We start from the raw sequence: 19,812 nt of genomic DNA on the forward strand, positions 1-19,812 counted from the left end.
TAGGACTCACTGATCAGAGGATAAAGTTCATCACTGTGCAAAAGAAAACCTGTAATACTCAAAAATAGCTTGTTAGTGTACACAAATGTGTGTGAATGTCCACGGATGCACGGGTATGCATGTATCCACACACGCAGAGGTCTGAGGCCTTTATTTTTGCAAGCCCACATTGACATATATGAACAGGAACATGATGAACATGATCCTGAACACTAATTGTGTCTCTGATTTTTGACTCCCCTGTTCATTTTCAATGGGTGGTCATTTTTGACCAATATGAGCTTAGATCAGTGAGTCCTACAATCAAAGTTTCAAAAATAAATACAAAACCTGTGCTAATTTAAAGAAAAAAAGGTGACAAAAAGATTGAATATTGTTAATAAAATATTGGTGTAACAAGTGATTTATAAGCTATTTTTGTAGGCTGGTCATTTTTGACCGGGAACACCACAAGTGTGACTTTGTGCCATTTTCTAATAAATAAAAAACAAAATAAAAATGTTTCAAAACAAATCTCATGCTTATACATTAAAGCACACTAGTGTGATAAACAGTGCAAATGTTTTAAATGTTTTTTTGTAAAATTATCCACAAATAATGTTTGTTTTTTTTACTCAAAAACTGAGGTACATAAGCTCAGATAAATAAGGCCTACGATCGATCAGTTCCAAAAATAAATACAAAACCTGTCCTAATTGAAAGAAAACAAGCTGACAAAAAGATTTAATCCAATATTTAGTGATAATGCAGCAATAATGAGAGATTTCGAAGCAATTTTTTGAGTCATTTTTGATGAGATTTTTTTAAAAAGTACAAAAATGATCAAAAAAGTTTTGGGAAGTTGTTAGACTCTGGGTAAGTAAAGTCAGTCATTTTTAGTCCAATGCGATAACATTAGCTAGCATTTTGGGTGCAGGAAAATCCTCTCTGGGTCAAAATGACCTGAATACAGCATGAGGGTTAAGAAATGTGGTTAAATTGTCAAGAAGTGCAGTGCAATTTATGTTCAACCCAGGGCTGCCAAATTCTGGCCACTTTAAAACTGTTATTTTGTCATTTTTCAGAGGACTGAGAGTTTGAGGTTTGACTAACCAGCGAACAGGCAGTCAGAGAGTATGAATATTGTGTGGGGGCCAAATGTCCTCACCGATATGGTGAACTATCACGATGACCGTTTTATGTGTCCCCAGTAGTTAAAATTGTCATAAATTGGACAAATCATGTTTATATTGTAATGTAATGATGTGCATGTTTCTTGTCAGATTAAGACAAAGAAAATGCTATTAACCTGATTAGAATGTAAGTGTACTGTAAAAATGTCCTCACTAATGCACTGTAGTCAGTCAAATGTGTGTGTGTGAGGCTGGGAAATGATAGTCATGATAGTTGCAAATATGACTACAGATAGCAATCCGGTTGTTTGATGTTTTATGTGGTGCGTCACAGTTCCCAGTCCTTTGGTTCCTGAAAGCAAACAACAAACAGCGATAATATATATTTACGGCGTGACACAGCACTACTGATCCTAATCCTAATCCTCATAATGAAATCTCAGTTGACTTCATCTTTTGAGTCATGTTTTTTTTTTAATCGTTAAAATATTTGAGACTGTACTGTGCACTATTCAGATCTAGCACACTAAGCTTTTAATAACTCTAGGTGTAGTATTCTCACTAGAGGCTCGGACCTCATTTATCACAACAAAGCGGATAGAGAATTGCGATCGACGCTCTAGGATACTATCCATGGTCCGTGAATGTCGGTCACCTCCAAATCAGTGGCAGACTGGCTGTAGTAACTGTAGTATCTCGTAACAATGTATGCATGCATGGATAATATGTCTTCATAAAAGTAGTGTAATTAGAAAACGTAAAACTTAGTGGAGATAGTAGCTGTGGGTAAGCTGTGCCACCAGATATATATATGCAGCTGCCTGCTGTTGTGAGATGCATGTCAGGAAAGTGAGACACACATTTAATTTTGTTTTATTCACAAGCATTTATACAGCAATATTATCCATGTAAAACAAAATCAAAAAAGTGCAATTAAAATGCAGCTGTGGAGTAAAAATGTGTCAGTGATAGTGATGCTAAAATATTACTGTAAATATGATTAGCAAAAAGTTGAATATTAACCTTTTCCCTGGCTTGTTTATGAAAATACAAATAATGTGCAACAAATTAAGAAAGGACAAAACTAAATAAGGAATTGGATCAACGCGTCGTGTGATTTCCTTAATCCAACAGCACAGGAACACACCGCCGCGTGTTCCAGACGGACCGTCAGTCTGCATTAGAGGTGGGGATTTTTCAGTGGCTCTTTCTTCAGGTTACATCATAACCAGATGTATAGTGTATGCTGTTACTTACATTAGGCCTATAATAAATATTGAGAGCAAATCTGTGTCATAGGGCTGGTTTTGATTGGTCACACAGGACCAGAATCCCACCTTGTCTCAAGGGCGTTCGCATCCAGCTCCCAGTTTCCCCATGAGATTTGGTGGAGACGGTGGCGAAAAGGTATTTTTTGGTACAGTACGTAATGGCATAGTTAGAATCTGTGAATCTATTCAGAAACGGCGAGGCGCGTCAGGTTTATTCATTAGCGGCTATCAGCGGACGCCATTAGCCGGCTTCGCTCTGACGAGTCAGCCTGTGGCTTTTGTAATTTACTGCCGTCCGTCTCTGCAGCGTCTTGTGTTGCTCTGCGACTGTAGATGATTCGCTCTAATGGTTAGGTGGGCCGTACTTCTATTAATCATCTCGTGTTGAAATCCCCAGTGGCGGTTCTAGACCATTTCAACTGGGGGGGCCAAGCTGGGGCCAGTTGTACTGTTAGAGGGGCCAGTTATATTTAAACCTTATTGTTGTCATATCATTTTCTTCACTGCACTGCAGGCATTAACAGGCAAAATACAATGTTTATAATCATTCAAAAATGTATTTGCATTTCAATTTTATTTTTTACATTTGCATTACATATTCAGTATTAGTCACAGTAACGATTTGATTTTAATTATATTTTTACATTTGCATTACATATTCAGTATCATTCACATTAACTGTAATTGCATTTCTATTATATTTTTACATTTGCATTACAGATTCAGTATCATTCACATTAACTGTAATTGCATTTCTATTATATTTTTACATTTGCATTACAGATTCAGTATTAGTCACAGTAACGATTTGATTTTAATTATATTTTTACATTTGCATTACATATTCAGTATTAGTCACAGTAACTATTTGATTTAATTATATTTTTACATTTGCATTACATATTCAGTATCATTCACATTAACTGTAATTGCATTTCTATTATATTTTTACATTTGCATTACAGATTCAGTATCATTCACAGTAACTGTATTCTACGATTTTTGTGTTTTTTTGCAAAAAGATCAGCAAATTCATCTAGATTTAAGGCCTTTGCCCTCCTTGACTCAATACTTAGAACACCTAAATTGCTTAATCTGTCATCTGACATTGTGGACCTGAGATAGGTTTTCACCAGCTTTAGTGCAGAAAAACTCCGTTCACAAGAAGCGGTACTAACAGGGATTGAAACAGCTATCTTGCATAGTTTAAAAAGCTCAAAGAAAACTTCTTTATAAGGTTCAATGAATAATGCCAGCTCTACTACACTGGAGGGTTTCTGCATGCCACTCTGTATTTTCCTTTCTAAAATTCTTCTGAACTGATGTAGTTCATACCCCAAGTCCTCAATATTTGATTCATACATTCTAGCAAATGGAAACAGGGACTTTTCTTTGAGAAACACATCACTTGTGGGGTTTAGAGTTTGGATGCCAGTCATTATTTCACAGTTTTTGCTAGAAAACCTTCTGTTAAGCTCATTAAGCATCTGATCTAAAACAGGGTAGAAAAGGGTTGTACGAAAACTATCTTTTTCTCGTTCTGAATCTGACCTCTGACCCACTGTACTGAGTACACAGTCTGCATTAAATTGAGAGCTTAGCTTTTTTGGTCGTTTTGCAGGGGGCTGTACTGCAGTATCACATTGCTCAGCTGTGTTCAACACTTCACTCCATAGGTCATCAAAAAATGACTCATCCCTGTAGTCATTCAAAGTCTGAACTAAGGCTTCAACTAAATCAACAGCCTTTGACAGATCAAGTGATGAAGACTGTAGCATATCTGACAGAAATTTTGCTTCTCCAAACACTTTATGGAGGGTAACAAGGCACACAATGAACTGTAAATCTATCTGTGCAAGCAGACCTCTAGCCTCAACAGATCTGTCACCACTGTGTTCTTGGACTATATCTTGCAGGACTCGCTTAATGGCAGGCAATCTATCCATAATAGTATGTAGAGCCATATATCGACATGCCCAGCGAGTGTCACTTAGTCTCTGAAGCTCTCTAGCTGGTGCACCTGGGTACATCTCTTTCTGTATGCTCAGCCATTTTTGATGCACATATGACCCAGATGTGAAGACATACAGTCTTTCTAGTAAGGAGAAGAACTCTCCTACCTCAGGGATAGCTTTGACTGTGTCCACTAAAACTAAATTCAGACAGTGTGCATTGCAGTGGATGTAAAAGGCATGCTTTGCTTGTTCTTTAATGCGTGCCTGGACACCTGAATGCTTCCCACTCATAACTGAAGCACCGTCATATGCTTGACCTACTAGGTTGTTTTTGTATTCAAGACCATGACTTTCTAATATGTGTATGATTCTGTCAGTAAGCCCCGCTGCATCTAGTCGATCAGCCGATTCAAAGTGGAGAAAGCTCTCATGGACAGCTCCACTGAAATAGTACCTGAGTACTAGAGATATCTGCTCCTTTTTTTTTACATCTTTTGTTTCATCTGCCATTATGCTATAGACCTCACTGTCTTTCACTTCTTCTATAATTTTTGTTCGAACCATGTCTGCCAAACAACTCAGAACCTCATTCTGAATCCCTTTGCTGGTATATTTTGCATTATGAATGGAAGTCAGCCTTTTTTGCACAGTTTTGTCATGCTTAGCTATTGTTTCTAAGATTGCCATGAAGTTCCCTTTATTATCTGACTCTGTAGACTCACCGTGTCCTCTTTGTGCAATGTTTTGTGTGGCTGTAAGTAGTAGTATTTCTCCTATTGTTTTAATATAGTCCCGATTTTCTTGAACCTGTTTGTTGTGTTCCTTGTTTAGGGCATTTACCAGTGTTGCATTACTTTTTACAGCTTTCTGATAGTCTCTCCATGTAATCATTGCTTGTTTGTGCCGCTCAGACCTTGCATGAATTGCAAATCCCCCCTGTTTGTAAGTTGCCTTCTTCCAATTGTTAAAACCCAATTTTGAATCAAATACTGTCTCTGAGACTTTGGGAGGGCTAAAATGCCTGCAGGCATAACAAAACACAGAGTCTGATTGTTTGGAATATTCAAGCCAGGGGTGGATATGGTACCAGGCTGCCTTGAAGCTCCTCCTCCGGTCCCCCATCAGAGTTCTTGGGTATATATTCATCATTGGCTGCACAGGTGGTTCTTCCCGGGATTTGCTGATATCTGCCAAAGAAAATATATATATAAATAATAAAAGTATACCCGTTTCGTTACAGCAAATAGTTTTTATATTCATAAATGTTGAAAATTCAGTTTTAAGTGCACTTACTACTTCATCTGTCTATCTTGGTATTTTTTAGTTTTCCATTATTTGCTGATGAGAATGTATTTATATATTTTACCACCTTCATTTTTACTCTTTGTCATGTCTTTTTGTTGTTTTTACTACTGTTGTGATTACTTATGCCTGTTTATTTGTTTGTTTACTGTTTTTTCTTCTCTTTTCTTTTTTCTTTTTTTTTTTACCTTGAATGTATGATAAAATCATAAATCATAAAAAGTATGTATTTGGTTAGTTTTAGATATATAATTACCATCAGGCAACTTCTGAAATCCATCTGATATCACAAGCTCATAGCATGTTAAATAAGATTTAATTTCAATCACAAACTGATTAATTTCTATACACCATATAAACTGACTTATTGCACTGCTTTACAGATGTATTTAACAGCACAAACCTGATGGTCCACTGCTAGTGGACACACAAGGCTCCTCTGTTGGTGTATCACTCTCAGCCTCAGTCTCTCCATCTGTCTCACTTTCCTCCTCTACTATTCCTTCACTCTCAGTCTCTCCAATGGACAACTCCTCCTGCTCTCTCTCTGCAGACTCTCTGCTCTCTCTTGCTCTCTCCACACCTGAACCATCTGGCTCTGTCTCACTGCCTACCTTATCTTTTCTTTGGAAGAACGACATGATGTCTTTCTTTCTCTTCATTTTGGTGAGAACTATAGAGCAAAAGCAATGGGGACCAAGAAACTTATGAATTAATTTACTGAAAATAACTGACTTGCCAGGTAACTATGTCTAAACATTTAATGTTACAACTCGTTTACCGAGTAAAAACACTCAGAACCATGAGTTTGTTGATCATATATTTTATCCCTTTTCAAACTGCCACAAGCTAACAAACGGCAAAAAATTAGCTGATCTAACTTTATGCATTTACATATGCATTACTTCTGTATTGCATTTAATACAAATAAAAAATATAAACAACTTTACTCACCTCTATATTTCCTTCTTTGCTTGAAGTATTCAACTATAATATTCGCGCAAATCTTCCACCAACTTCTGAGTAGAAAAAAACTTGCAGATGCATGTTCTACGATACTGTTGTGTTCCGCTTTAATCAGTCCCTCCCTCTAGAAAATGTGTGGGTTACATTTCTGTTCCGCGTTGCTACTGTCTAATCATAGACTGTGTCTAATAACGGATGTAAAAAACAACGATCGCAAAAAAACAAAAACAAAAAAAACAAAAAAAAAAGCAGTTTTGTAAAAATTATTTCACACTCCAGATTTAGGGGGGCCACAAGGGGGTCCAAGCTTGTTGTCACAGGGGCACTGGCCCCCCCTGGCCCCCCCCTAGAACCGCCCTTTCAAATCCCACACAAATACATATTCATTTTTCATTTAGTAAACGGCAGTTCTCCGTCAGCGGATGCATAGCAGTCAAGGTGTGATTTGGTTCCATTTAGGTCAATTCACGTCGTACCGACCAACGAGAACAGACACTTTGTGTCGGATCGGTCTTTTCTCCTGACGGCGGCGGCGCTCGTTTGTCGGGTTGTGGAACGCCTGAAGCCGCCTTTCTATTCGCATCCGATTGTTGCATTTCGCCCCCTAGCGGCAGTCGCACGGAACTTTGAAACTGGCAGTGAAGCAACCGTTACCCTCGGCTTATTCCAACCCAGCAACCACCATGGTAAACTGAAAGATTTGAATGAATGTAACGTTAATGCATGTATGAATATATCCATACAAAGCAAATGACCCTCAATACATCTGAAATCAAAACATACTAGTAGATTCTATAGAGCTTCAACGTAAAAATGTATTTAATAATCCTAAAATATCTTTGTGTTTTACATAATTATTGATAAGCACCATTTTAAAGAAATAGTGTTTTTAACGTTATTATATAGTGTTAAAATATTGGTAATTCTAACTTTGCGCTCATCGTTTTGACTAGAATACATCATATCCGGTTGGCCGGTCGCATACGGTCTAGCCGCAGAAGTTCAAATATTTCAACGCATCCGAAGCTCAAATCGGATCCGAAATTTCCACATTCGCATACGATCGGAACTCCACGCAGCCCTGTTTATATGGTATAAATGCGGCTGTTCGGCACAAAAGTCAACACTGGAATAGTTACAAATAACCCAAGTGTGTGTGAACAATTGTTATAGCAAATTATTTGATTAACTTGCATCAATCACGTGACCACAAGCGTTAAAACAGAAAATCAATTTGGTGTTAACTGAATAAATAATGAATCATTCAAAATCAACTAATCAATTGAATTCCATAAAACTTGAACGGCTCTTAACGAGGGCCCAGGAAGGCTCCCCAGCCAGTTTAAATGCTGTTAAAAAAAACAAAAACCAAAAAAAAAAAAAAAACAGTATGACAACACAGTGAATGTAGCATGAGCTTCCATCATTTTTATACAGAAAGAGAAATGTGACTGGGGTCTGTTTATGTCAGTATCCAGTAGTATTACTTAAAGGGTTAGTTGACCCAAAAAATGAAAATTCTGTCATTACTCACCCTCATGTTGTTCCACACCCGTAAGACCTCCGTTCATCTTCAGAACACAAATGAAGATATTTTTTATGAAATCAGAGAGGTATATGACCACTTTCAAGGTCTAGAAAGGTACTAAAGACATTGTTAAAACAGTTGACGTGACTGCAGCGGTTGAAAAACAAAACAAAAATAATGAGTTTATTCAGCGATATTGTGAAACGTTGTTTTTGTCCATCGCTTACAAGTTCTACGTCAGAACGGCAACTCATTATCGGCCGGCTCCTGCGTCAGCACCACACGCACGAGTCGTGCCGCTCACGAGTACAGCTTCGACCAATACCGAGCCGGCATTCAGACGTAAACACGAAAGCCTTCACCGTGCTTACTGCGTCACCTGCGTAAGGGTAACGGCAGGGAAGAGAAGAGAGCGTTGAATAAAGTTGTCATTTTTGTTTAGTTTTTGTGCACAAAAAGCATTGTTGTCGCTTCATCACATTAAGGTTGAACCGCTGCAGTCTCGCTGACCGTTTTAACAACGTCTTTAGTACCTTTTTGGACCTTGAAAGCGGTGATTACATTGGCGTGTATGGACGAGTCATATACCTCTCAGAGTTGATCAAAAATATCTTAATTTGTGTTCTGAAGAGAAATAAGGTCTTACGGGTGTGGAAAGACACGAAAGATAGTAATGAATGACAGAATTGTAATTTTTGGGTAAACTAGCCCTTTAAGAAACAAACAGTTTCAAAGGCGGAGGAGTGCAAAAGTTGCGTTTGCGTCTCCACTCTTCCCAGAAGAATCCACATGGCTCTTTCTCCATCAAAATGCTAATCCAGACGCACGTCTGTCCTGGAGCGGCAGAGAGGGGGAGACGAAGCAATTACTAAAGCATTAGCGCGATAGCAGGCGTTCCTCTCTCGGGGTGAGGGCTCTAATGACCACAGACGCGTCGCTTTATTAATATGCAGGCGCGCCATAGCGGAGTCCCTGCATCCTCTAGATAGCAAAGCCTTCTGTTCGGTAGCCTCCGATCGGTTTTACGAACGCCTCACGATCTCCTGCGGCGCCAATCTGGGCCCGTTCTATTCACAGAGCGCAAGAATCACACAGCGGGTGACACTGGGTGAATATTGTAAAAAGTGTCAAGACGGTGTCAGGATCAAAGTTTAGGGCAAAATGAAAATAAGCAAATCATCATTATTTAAGAGAGTAAATAATCAAATAGGACAATCTATGTAAGTTTGTTTTTTGTTCACTGTATGCAAAATAGAATTGCCTTAGAGTTCACACTCATGTTTTTTTAAGAGCGAACCTAAAGATTATAAAACAGCGAAGTTACCGAACATCCAAAACCGTGCCGTGTGCTCGTACATATTTTTAGCAGCCTGTGAAGAGCTTATAATAAGTGTTAAATCAGTTAAAAAGTACCAGGAATTCCTTTTTCTTTCTCTCTCTTTCTCTGTCTCTCTCTCTATCACACACACACACACACAAAATGCATCAGAAAGAAGAAAGTCATGTACACCTAGGATGGCTTGAGGAGGGCGAGTAAAGCTTGGGGTCGTTTAAAGGAAAGTGAACTTATCCTTTAACTGTTAAATTACAAACAGGTATACATTTTCTAAGGGTGTCTATTTGGTTATAAATAAATATGGTAATAAGAATCAATCTTTGTACAAGACAGAATTCCAATACTTTACAGCAATGAAAAAAGTTGGTGTATGAAAAAATGTCTTGAAAGTCATGATTTGTATTCAAACTTTTATTCAATCTTCTGTACATGCATTACGTAAAGCAAAGGGAAACAGATATCTTCCACCCCAATAGAAAAAAAAAAGATACCCCCTCAAATGACTTTGCCCAATATGTCATTAGCACTGTAGATTAGCTCAATGTAGATACAAACCCCATAGCGCTGAGCAAACAGTCGCAACTTACGAACGCCATACGGCGGTCTTTATCGGCTACGAGAGGCCGCACTAACGCGCTATAAAATAACGTCTCTGATCGGTTTGGTTAAATTAAAAGGAAAAGCAGCCTAGGCTACGAGTCACACTAATGTCTATTGATACCACGAGTTTAAACAACTTGTAAACATTTGAACGGCATGTAAAAATCAGACAATAACATATAATATTCATGACAGCATTTGCAAGCTTCAAGCCAGAGACCAATTCATAGGGTCACGCTCACGGAGGCCGAAACTCCGAAAAGAAAAAGGGGAAGGAAGGAATCGCACCAAGTACCGCCAACCGCCAGGGAGGATCGGTTACCTAGTTTAAAAGGAGGCGGCGAGACGTGGGCTACCATCCGACAGGCACTTTTTGGACCGACTTCCACGGGGTAACAGAAACGACGCACGTCAAATAGACAGACTTTTAACGTAAAGGCAATCGTAAAAGGAAAAGAAATATTAATTTGGCGCCACACCACGTCCATTGACTGTCCGTTTAAGAAAAGAGGAAATGCGTTTCAGAGTAGCCTACGTACACGCACATTTACATTAAACAGAAGGCGAGTTCCTCCGGTAAAAGCGGGGAGCCTCGAGTAACTCTGCGTCAGTGGCTCCGTTCCACATCCGGAGGTCCAGGTTTTTAAAGCCTCCCCACGTGCGTACAGTGTTCCAGAGAGCGACGACAAGACGGACAGACACTTAAGGGCAGAACACGTAAAGGACAGAGGCGGCGGCAAATCCCTCCGGCCACCGCGGCAAGACGCAGACTCTGCTTCAGTCGTCCTCGGGTCGCCGGGTTCTACCTGGTGAGTTGGCCGACCACTTTGAGCAAGGTCTTATTTTCCTGTTTTAGCTGCTCGTTCTCGTCTTCGATGTCATCCAGGTCCTGAAAAAAAGAGAAACACAGAGAGAGGATTACGAGTCGCGAAAGACAAGGGAGACGCGACCCTCGACAGATGGCAACAGAGCATATTTAAGATAAATGTCAGTTAAACATTTAGAAGATCCAAGGCGTCAGGAGGATGCGTTTGCCGGCTCAATACGCAAGCGTCTTTCCAAAATACGCGCTGTAAATTGTGCAAATTAGTACGGCGAGGGTACCGTAAGTTAAGTTCCATAAATTGAAATGAAAATGAACAATCAGTTGACGGAAGAAACATTAAGCTAATACCGCAAGACGCGTGTACTGCAGCGGCAGACGCTGCTCAAAAAAGCAGCTTCTTCACCCAAATGAAGTATTTAATAGGCTAGTAGGAGTCTAAAATGAATCAGTGTGGTTTCTGATTTTTTGCTAAAATGATCCTAACAAATATGTAAGTAGGAATTAAGGACAGGCCATCGAATTATTAGGAAAGAACGCACACCAGAGGTCACGACGCAAAGCAGATTCAACGCCACGAGTTATTTATTCAGCTTATGTTGCAGTTACTACACCTCAAGACATTGTTGATATGTTTTGTTTGAAGACTCATGTCAGGTTTTTAAAATGCTTGTGTAAAGTTGTAATGTGTTGCACATCTCATAAGCCTCTGTTGCTAATTCCAAAAGGTCATTTTAGAGCTAGTACTGGAGACTTGGATGTAGGCTGTTGCAGTTATTATTTGAGAGAGAGAGAGAGAGAGATTGATGCTACATAGAAAGGTAAGCCAAAAAAAGCTGGATGGAAATGCTGAGATGCTTATAAATGTTGTGATGCAGTATACTTTTGGCAGGCTTGGACTGGGTGCACTCAGGTCTACTGTGGGATGTGTTAAGGTTAAGGTTCATCAGAAAAAAGAAGTTTTGTAGTGGTTATTGTAATAGCTGTCAGATGTAGTTTTTTCAGGGAAGTAACAGCTCGTACACTCAGGGATGAAGTAAGCTAGAACGTTGCGTACAGAGTAGGGATGCTCACATTGACCGTTTAACCGTTAACCGAAAGTAATAATTTTAACCGATTAATACTATCAGTTAAAGGTTTTTTTTGTTTTGTTTGTTTGTTTGTTTGTTTGTTTTTTTGCTGCATGGTTAAAGAAAAATATGCTATATATAGTTACATATATGCTTATTTGTTAACTCGCGGGGCGTTTCACACGTGCCAGACATATTTCGCTAAGCAACAAGCAAAATGAAGCGAGCGAAAAGAAGTACTGACCATTTCGATAGGCACGGGGGACAGGGGGGTCAAGACGACCCCGCACTTTTGAAAAGACAGAAATCGACCCCCCCGCACTTTTGATAAGGGCTGCTTCAATCAGTCACAATATATCATCTTTTAGCTTAGGACATTTTCTTTCAAATGAGACCATTTTCACGTTTCTGTGAGCTTTCCTTCATAAATAATCAACTGTTTTGTCGCAGATGTGAAGAAGAGGAAATGCGCTCTCGAACAGAGAAACACGCGATCTCCAAGCAATCGATCACAGCGTGCTAACGTTTTAGGACAGGACGATGGTATATAAATCGTGGCCGAACGTTAGCGTTTGTCAATCAAGCAAAACCGTCCATTCAGAAACCAAGAAATTTGACACTTTAAGGTAAGAGGCTGGTCTCTCAGATTGACGCGCGAGCTGGCTTGACTGAAGTTTTCGTGAGGATTTGTAGTTAATGGACACCGTACACCGTCCGTGGTCATAACAAATAACAATCCTTGAGGTAGGCCTGCTATTTTTATTTGACGGAAAAAATGTCTAAAATACCGGTTGTTCAAAGCTTCAATCGATTCACCGTGTTTTTTTTGTCATCTTAATTTGTTAAACATTTAAGTGAAAAATATTTAGTGTAGGCCTATTTATTTTATGCCTTTTTATTTAAATTATGCAGGTGCGAATTTGATAATGTGAATCCAGGTTCTGTTGTTTATCTGTTCTATGCTGCTGTTTGCATGTTAAAATAAACCCGTGGAAGACACAGACACTCGTCAATTGTATTTTTTTATGTAATGTCATATATATGTCATATTATCATCATATACGCTATACAACATTTTAATCTTATCAGTTAACGGTTAATAATCGGATAACGAGCGTCGGTTGTCGGTCGAGAAAGTTAACCGAAATGAGCATCCCTAGTACAGAGCGTGGTTGAGCTAATGTTCACAGTGACAGTCATGTGATCAACTTGGGTGTGTAATGTGGCTTTTTAGGGGTTTTTCTTTTGTGTAGTGATGTTATTGTCGATTGTTCTAGCGGAACGTATTTGGTACGTGTGCTGTGGCCCGTCGTAGCTGAGCTCCAATGGCATTATCTGGGGGTGTTAGTGAGGCAGCTGCCGTTTGGCAGAGTTAGGAGAGAACAGTCGTCTTGGTGTCCTTTGTTGTCCTTTTCAGCAGAGTCAATTTAATTATGACCTTTTCACATCTGTCCCTGAAAGCTATGTTTACAGTGTATTTATACCATGCAGGTGTGTATTATATCATATTTCTTTGTTGATGTTTCTTTGTATTGATTGTTGTTATCATGTATTTAGTACCTTACAGTGAATGGACAAGAGAGAGCGTATTTGTGGGCGCCGGGCTCTGAAGCTATTTGTGTTGGATGGAAAAGAGAGAACAGACTGCAATCTCAGACAAAGATAACAGCTCTGACATAAAAGGGTCAGAAGCACCCACTGGGTTTATTCCCTGCAGCAAGAGTAAAAGTAGAATGCCGGCGTAACGCCGAGCAGGCCAGCGACGGAGAGGTGTGAATATTGAGGCGGGCTACTGGATGAGTGGAATTTGGTACTATTGAATATGGGGACTAGTCCTAAGAATGAATCAATAGTGTGGGTAAAGTTAGGGAGCTACTGATGTTTGTGTGTGTGTGAGAGGGATGAGGCCAAAACAAGGCAATGCTTCTTTTTTAGAGGGACACTTTATTTGACATCTAAACAAGAAATGAACAAATTGAGAATTGGAGGTAGGAATGTAGCGGCATAACGCCAGTTCCATGGGGGCCTTGAGCGACACCCCCAAGGCAGCGGATAGGGCAGCATCCAAACGAGCTGACGATCGGCGTCAGGTGTAGGACTACGCGAGTAGAAAGCGAGATGGGAAGGCATTGGTTGACGAGGAGGTGGTCAGCTGCGGGGCAACGAGCAGGCAAGGATTTGAGGAGCCACTTTTCCTGGAGCGGCAGCGGAAGCGGCAGCGGTCGTGCTCATCCCTCGTCGTGTGAAGACCGGCTCGTGTAAAGACGTGCAACTCGACCTGCGCAACTCCACCAAGCAGGGACACCGCAGGGGACTCCTCACTCTGCTACTCCCTCCACTCTCTCTTTCCTTTTCTCTTTCTCTTGCTTCTCTGGACACTCATTATTACTTGCACTCTTCTTCCTCTTCATTTCCACAAGCTACTCACTGCCTTTGGGAAACACACCTGACTCTACTTAGCTCCACTTGCTTCCTAAACTCTCAATAAACTACTACCATCAACGCTTGTGGACAATCTTGCTAACGCACTTCCGCTAACTCGCTCTACCAATGCTTACATTTGCTGGCCGTGCAGTCGTTTGGGTGGCTCGTCAATGTATTACATTTTCTCGAATACAACAAGTAAGCTTTAGCACACTTCTTATGAGGACAACTTTTTCTTCAAGGTAGTAGTGTAGCACAATTCTTCAGCAGCAATGTCAGCCTTCAAAACATCTTAACCCAAAGTCTTCATACATGAAAACAAAAGGGCTACAAACCATACAAAACTGTTAGGACCTCCCACAGGACATCCATGTACCTTGCAATCTACTCTGAGCAATGCTGTTTCTTTGTCATTCACTTTCTGTGGGCCGTACGTCTGTATGGGCCACTTGGTTCACACCTTACAAACACAGACAGTTCATTGCATCTGAGGCACGGTCCCAATGTAAATGCATCTAACTAAAGATAACAACAATACACAATCTTTCACTATCGCAAAGCTCTTTTGGAACATCCGCTTCAAAAGGCCACCTGACCGGACAGCACAGCTGGCCAAACCTCCTACTGCTTGCCTCGACACATCCCCCGACGCTTTCTACTATGCCTAGTCAATAACGCTTCAATAAGCAGCTTCAGGTGGGATTCATTGGAGCACATTCAAACACCCCCATCATATACTCAAGCTACACAACACTACCACAGGACAACACGTCTCAGGCCTACACATCACATTACTCAAACTCAACACAATCCAAAAGGAACAGGACCAAACCTTGCTTTATTACTAATCTACATTGCATTCATTACATTACAACTTAGGCTACAATACCTCTACATTCATCGACTCACACATACTAAACCACCACGCAAACGTGCCGTTTCGCATTCCGTTCTGCCCAATGCTCACGGCGCAGCTAAACCGCATCAATAATATGTCTTGCCGCTGTCAGTTTAGTGCACTGACTGCAATATTCATCATGGATGAGCCACACACATAAAAGTGTGTGTTTACTTAGTTTGGCACACATTACTTAGTTTAGCATAAACCATCTCAAACCACACACACAATTATTTGCCACACGTCATCAAACGCAAGTAGGATTCGTGAAGGTTCCTGAGTGTCAAGACTAAGTCTCAACTCCTGAATTGTTTACGACACCTGGAGAGGTCTCCTGACTTACTTACGAGTAAAAAGATGGCAGCAAAGAAGAGGAGACGCACGCTTTTTAATCAAGATGTGATGCCTTGGACTTAGAAGATGACATGGACTTGATAGAACAATAAACTTCATTGACCATTCTTTTTGTAACTGACCTGATAACAAATACACTAACTTTCAACAAATTTCATCAATATTACTCTATATATCATTTCATGCTTTTTACTACATTTAGTGACTTTGAATACACTTTTCACAACTTTCAATCTAACAACTTCTCCTACTCTACAAATCAATGATCTGACTGTACAAATAAAATAGTAATTACCTTTTTTGAAAACTGCCACTTAAATAGCACTATTGCTAAACTTACTGCACCAAACATAGTGGCCAATTTTTTTTTTTTTTTTTTTTTTTTTTTTTTTTTAAATGACCCTACAATTTTGCTTAAACCATCAAAATATGAGTGTTTTTTTTCCATTTTATGTTTCTATTATTTAAATGTTTTAAAATATAAGGGAACATTAACACACTAAACTAAGCAATGCTGTTTATCTGTCACAATTTGCCCCCAAAAAAGCAAACCTACAGCTACTGATTTCACAAAAACTAAAAAGCTCAGAAAAAAAACAAAAAAAATATATATATATAAATAAACTACAACATCATCACTTTTTAATACTTCATTGGTCCTCTTGTTTTGGCACATTTATTATCATTTCTTTGTATGACAGCCTAGCCAAAAAAATGTGCAATCATTTCAAATTTCACTTCATTATCACACATCAAACAATTGACTCCAAGCACAACTACACAATATGCTTACATCTTTTAACACTTTTTTAAAACATTTTCAATATATGGCCTGTCAGGATCCAAAATCCAAGAATGCTTTGATTCAACAAGGAATCGAACCCTATACTTTTTAGCTTATGCTTACTACACAATACAGAGTAACAGGAAACCACAGGGGCATAAGTGTGTGGATTTGCTATAGCCTACTTTTTTTTTTTATTCTGAACTTTGTTATTAAAAACATACCATTTTAATTGGTCATTGTTATCTCTTTAACAAGTCTCAGAGTCAATCATTTTTTTCACAAATATCTAAAACCTCAATTAAATACATAAAGAAATAATCAACTAGTATTGCATCCACCCCAGACAATCTAAGGGTAAGAGCTGTTTATTGATCAGCATTTGCTGGGGATGAATTTTACAGAGTTGGTTAGTAACCGAAGGAAGTAATAAATACCACAACATATTTCAATTAAGCTTGAATATGTCATTTTACATATAGCTGGACATCACATTTAGCCACTACTCTGGTACTTCATTGACTTTCAGACTGACCGTCAAACCGTGAGGCAAAAGGGAGCCACTTTTAGTTGATAGTGTGCTTCTCTGGAATTGTTGGAAATGAGGACACGTATATACATACAAAAACATTCCACGCCATCGATACTAATTTGTGATCATTTTGCACAGTGCAAAGCGATTTTTAAAAGTACATTTCAATATTAAATGTTGCTGCTGTGACTCCAACCTATAAAAGCGACTTTTAGTAAAGTCCTACTTTTTACTAAGAAATGCTCTTAAGAATAGTCATAAGTTTTGACTTGTCAAAAAAAATCGTACAACTTTTATACATATGGGCCAGGTTTGGAAAAACACAAACATATGACAAAAGGACAGCCGGTACATAACCACTGTGGCAAGTGCAAAAAGAAAATCGTCTTCACCAAATCTCCAGTCTGGCCCCGTTCAGTGGCAGCTACCTCACATTAAACATACGCTCTGACGTGCTTCTTACCCAAAGGCCAAGGATAACTGTAATCTTCCGCTAAGCCGCAGAGTGCCTTTAAAATATGGAGCTGATTGCTGCGAGATAGCGACGTGCTCGTTTGCAGTTTCCCTCAAGTTGCCGGCTTGCGTGATACGAGGCTGTTTGTCGAGTTTGCAGGTGTTTGGCTTTCCGTAAAGCTTGTTTTCTGTCCCCGGAGCACATAGCCCAAGTCTGCCAGGTGCCCTAGTAAATACCGTGACAACTCAGTGGATGAGTAATGTCCATTAGCGGAGTAAACAAGTGCAACGCGGTGTGCTCGTGTCGGGTGCGCGTGCTTTTAATTACCGCTCCTTAATGGGATGCTCTGTGTGACAAACGTGCCGATACTACTGAAATACGAGTACTAAAGCCCCGGTGTGAGATCCGTCATTTTATGCCACTAGCAGTCATTGCCAAATTTAAAAACCTCACTGCCACAACAGTGCTGTCTACTATTTAAAGACTCATTTCATTTCAAGAAGGGGACAAAAAACCACACACTTTGCTTTACTGTTTCCACACTATACAACAATTACAACTACAGATAATAGCGTGAACAAATGTGTAAAAGGGTTAGTTGACCCAAAAATGAAAATAATGTCATTTATTACTCACCCTCATGCCGTTCCACACCCGTAAGACCTTCCTTCGTCTTCGGAACACAAATTAAGATATTTTTGATCAAATCCGATGGCTCGGTGAGGCCTGCGTTCACAGCAACGACATTTCCTCTCTCAAGACCCATAAAAACATATTTAAAACACTTCATGGGAGTTCAGTAGTTCTACCTTAATATTATAAAGCAAAAAAACTTCTCAACAATATAACGATGGGTCCATTTCAAAACGCTGCTTCGAAGCTTTGACAATCAAATCAGTGACTCGGATCTCCTATCAAATGGCTAAACTGCTGTAATCACGTGACTTTGGCGCTCCAAGTCACTGATTCCATTTGCAAAGCTACGAAGCAGCGTTTTCAAATTGGCCCATCGCTATATTGCTGAAAAGTCTTTTTTTTTTTTTTTGGCCCACAAAAATATTCTCATCGCTTTATAATATTAAGGTAGAACCACTGAACTTTCATTAACTTTTTGAAATATCTTTTATAGATAGTGAGAGAGGAAATGTCATTGCTGTGAACGCAGGCCTCGCTGAGCCGTCGGATTTCATCAAAAAATATCTTAATTTGTGTTACAGGTGAGTAATAAATGACACAATTTTCATTTTTGGGTCAACTAACACTTTAAAGTAACATCAACCACACTGAGGTAACAAAGTCAACGTGTCAAAGTGTTTGTTGGAAACCTTCAGCTGATGTTCTGCCCCAAATGGAGCTCTGAAGGCAGGAGGGCAGCGGTCGCAGCTTTACGTGAGTGCTGGCCTGCGTCGCCGTTTAATACGCAAAGTGTGTATTGCCTCCTTGGGGACTGCGCTGTTTGGCGCTGGTCAAATTAGGTTAAATGGTCAACTTTCAATTGCTGACAACGGATGCGAGAATGAACGTAGGCCGCTGATGTGTGTGCGGGAAGCGAGACAAAGAAATCAGAGATGAAACTCCCGCAAAATACAAATCTGCTGCCTCAAATGTAACAAGGTAAGTGGCCAACAGTCCTACCAAAACGGTACTGAAAAATCCATGTACCTCTACAACGTGTTCCTGGATCAACATCCCAATCAACCGATCAGATTTGAGGGACAAATTTACTGTCTATGTCAAGTTGAGGCTTACGACCAGGGTTAGGTGCTTCTACATCACTGTTATTCAACTATCATTTCCCTCTGATTTTAAGCAGAACTTATGGGTAGGGTTGGGAAAAGGTTAGGACTACATTTTCAGATAGGAATGTTGTTCCAGGATAAACAAAAAATGTTGATCCAGGAACATGTCTTACTTGTCAAAATCACGGTGACCGTACATCTCTACCTGTGGGATTTTGCAGGCGGGAGTGAGGCAAAATGTAAAGCTGCGGCTCTGTGCGTACCTCGGCTATGCACAGTTTAAATAACGCTTCCTATTTCTCCAATCGGGAGATTGTTAGTTACAAGTTACAAATTGCTAAGTTCACTTCACACGTGCTTGGTTTAGTCCTTTTTCCACATGCGGGAAAGTAGAGCCCTCTGGCAGGCGCGGCACATTTTAATGTAAGAAACTTACTTTTTTTACTTCATTTATTTTTTTCCTGCCAATTCCTGCATTTTAGATCAACTCATCAAAGTTCAATTATGTTTATTCTGTGTCTGTTAGTGCCAGTGTTTTGGCTGTTAGCTGTAAGGTGAGCTAGTTCATGGCTACAAGACTCTGGGTTAGTTGTAACATCAATGAAGCATGTTATAGCCTATCATAAGTACAGTTTTACTTGAATTTATGTTTTGTTGATGTTTT

The 19,812-nt window shown here is 39.7% G+C and overlaps 2 protein-coding genes across 4 annotated transcripts in view; both read right to left on the reverse strand.

Moving 5' to 3' along the window:
• Positions 1–2,079: 2,079 nt before the first annotated feature.
• On the reverse strand, positions 2,080–6,860 carry LOC137023959 (zinc finger MYM-type protein 1-like). 3 transcript variants are annotated; one of them, XM_067391088.1, is made up of 3 exons: positions 6,595–6,860; positions 6,044–6,313; positions 2,080–5,525 (listed from the first exon to the last, which is right to left on the reverse strand). In XM_067391088.1, exons 2-3 carry the CDS (start codon positions 6,300–6,302, stop codon positions 3,361–3,363), a joined length of 2,424 nt encoding a protein of 807 aa, XP_067247189.1. In that variant the 5' UTR covers positions 6,303–6,313; positions 6,595–6,860; the 3' UTR covers positions 2,080–3,360. The 3 variants fall into 3 exon arrangements, with proteins under 3 accessions (XP_067247189.1, XP_067247190.1, XP_067247188.1); XM_067391089.1 differs by lacking the exon at positions 6,044–6,313 and having other exon boundaries at positions 6,595–6,846; XM_067391087.1 differs by lacking the exon at positions 6,595–6,860 and having other exon boundaries at positions 6,044–6,587.
• A 1,449-nt stretch (positions 6,861–8,309) lies between these two features.
• The window catches only part of pawr (PRKC, apoptosis, WT1, regulator), an 83,811-nt gene continuing 72,308 nt past the window's right edge, over positions 8,310–19,812 (reverse strand). The window contains exon 6 of the mRNA XM_067392198.1: positions 8,310–10,959. Coding sequence (XP_067248299.1) covers positions 10,873–10,959 — 87 coding nt within the window. The 3' untranslated portion in view covers positions 8,310–10,872. The remainder of the gene's footprint in view (positions 10,960–19,812) is intronic.

The sequence above is a fragment of the Chanodichthys erythropterus genome, chromosome 8, assembly GCF_024489055.1.
Source record: "Chanodichthys erythropterus isolate Z2021 chromosome 8, ASM2448905v1, whole genome shotgun sequence".
Classification (NCBI taxonomy): domain Eukaryota; kingdom Metazoa; phylum Chordata; class Actinopteri; order Cypriniformes; family Xenocyprididae; genus Chanodichthys; species Chanodichthys erythropterus.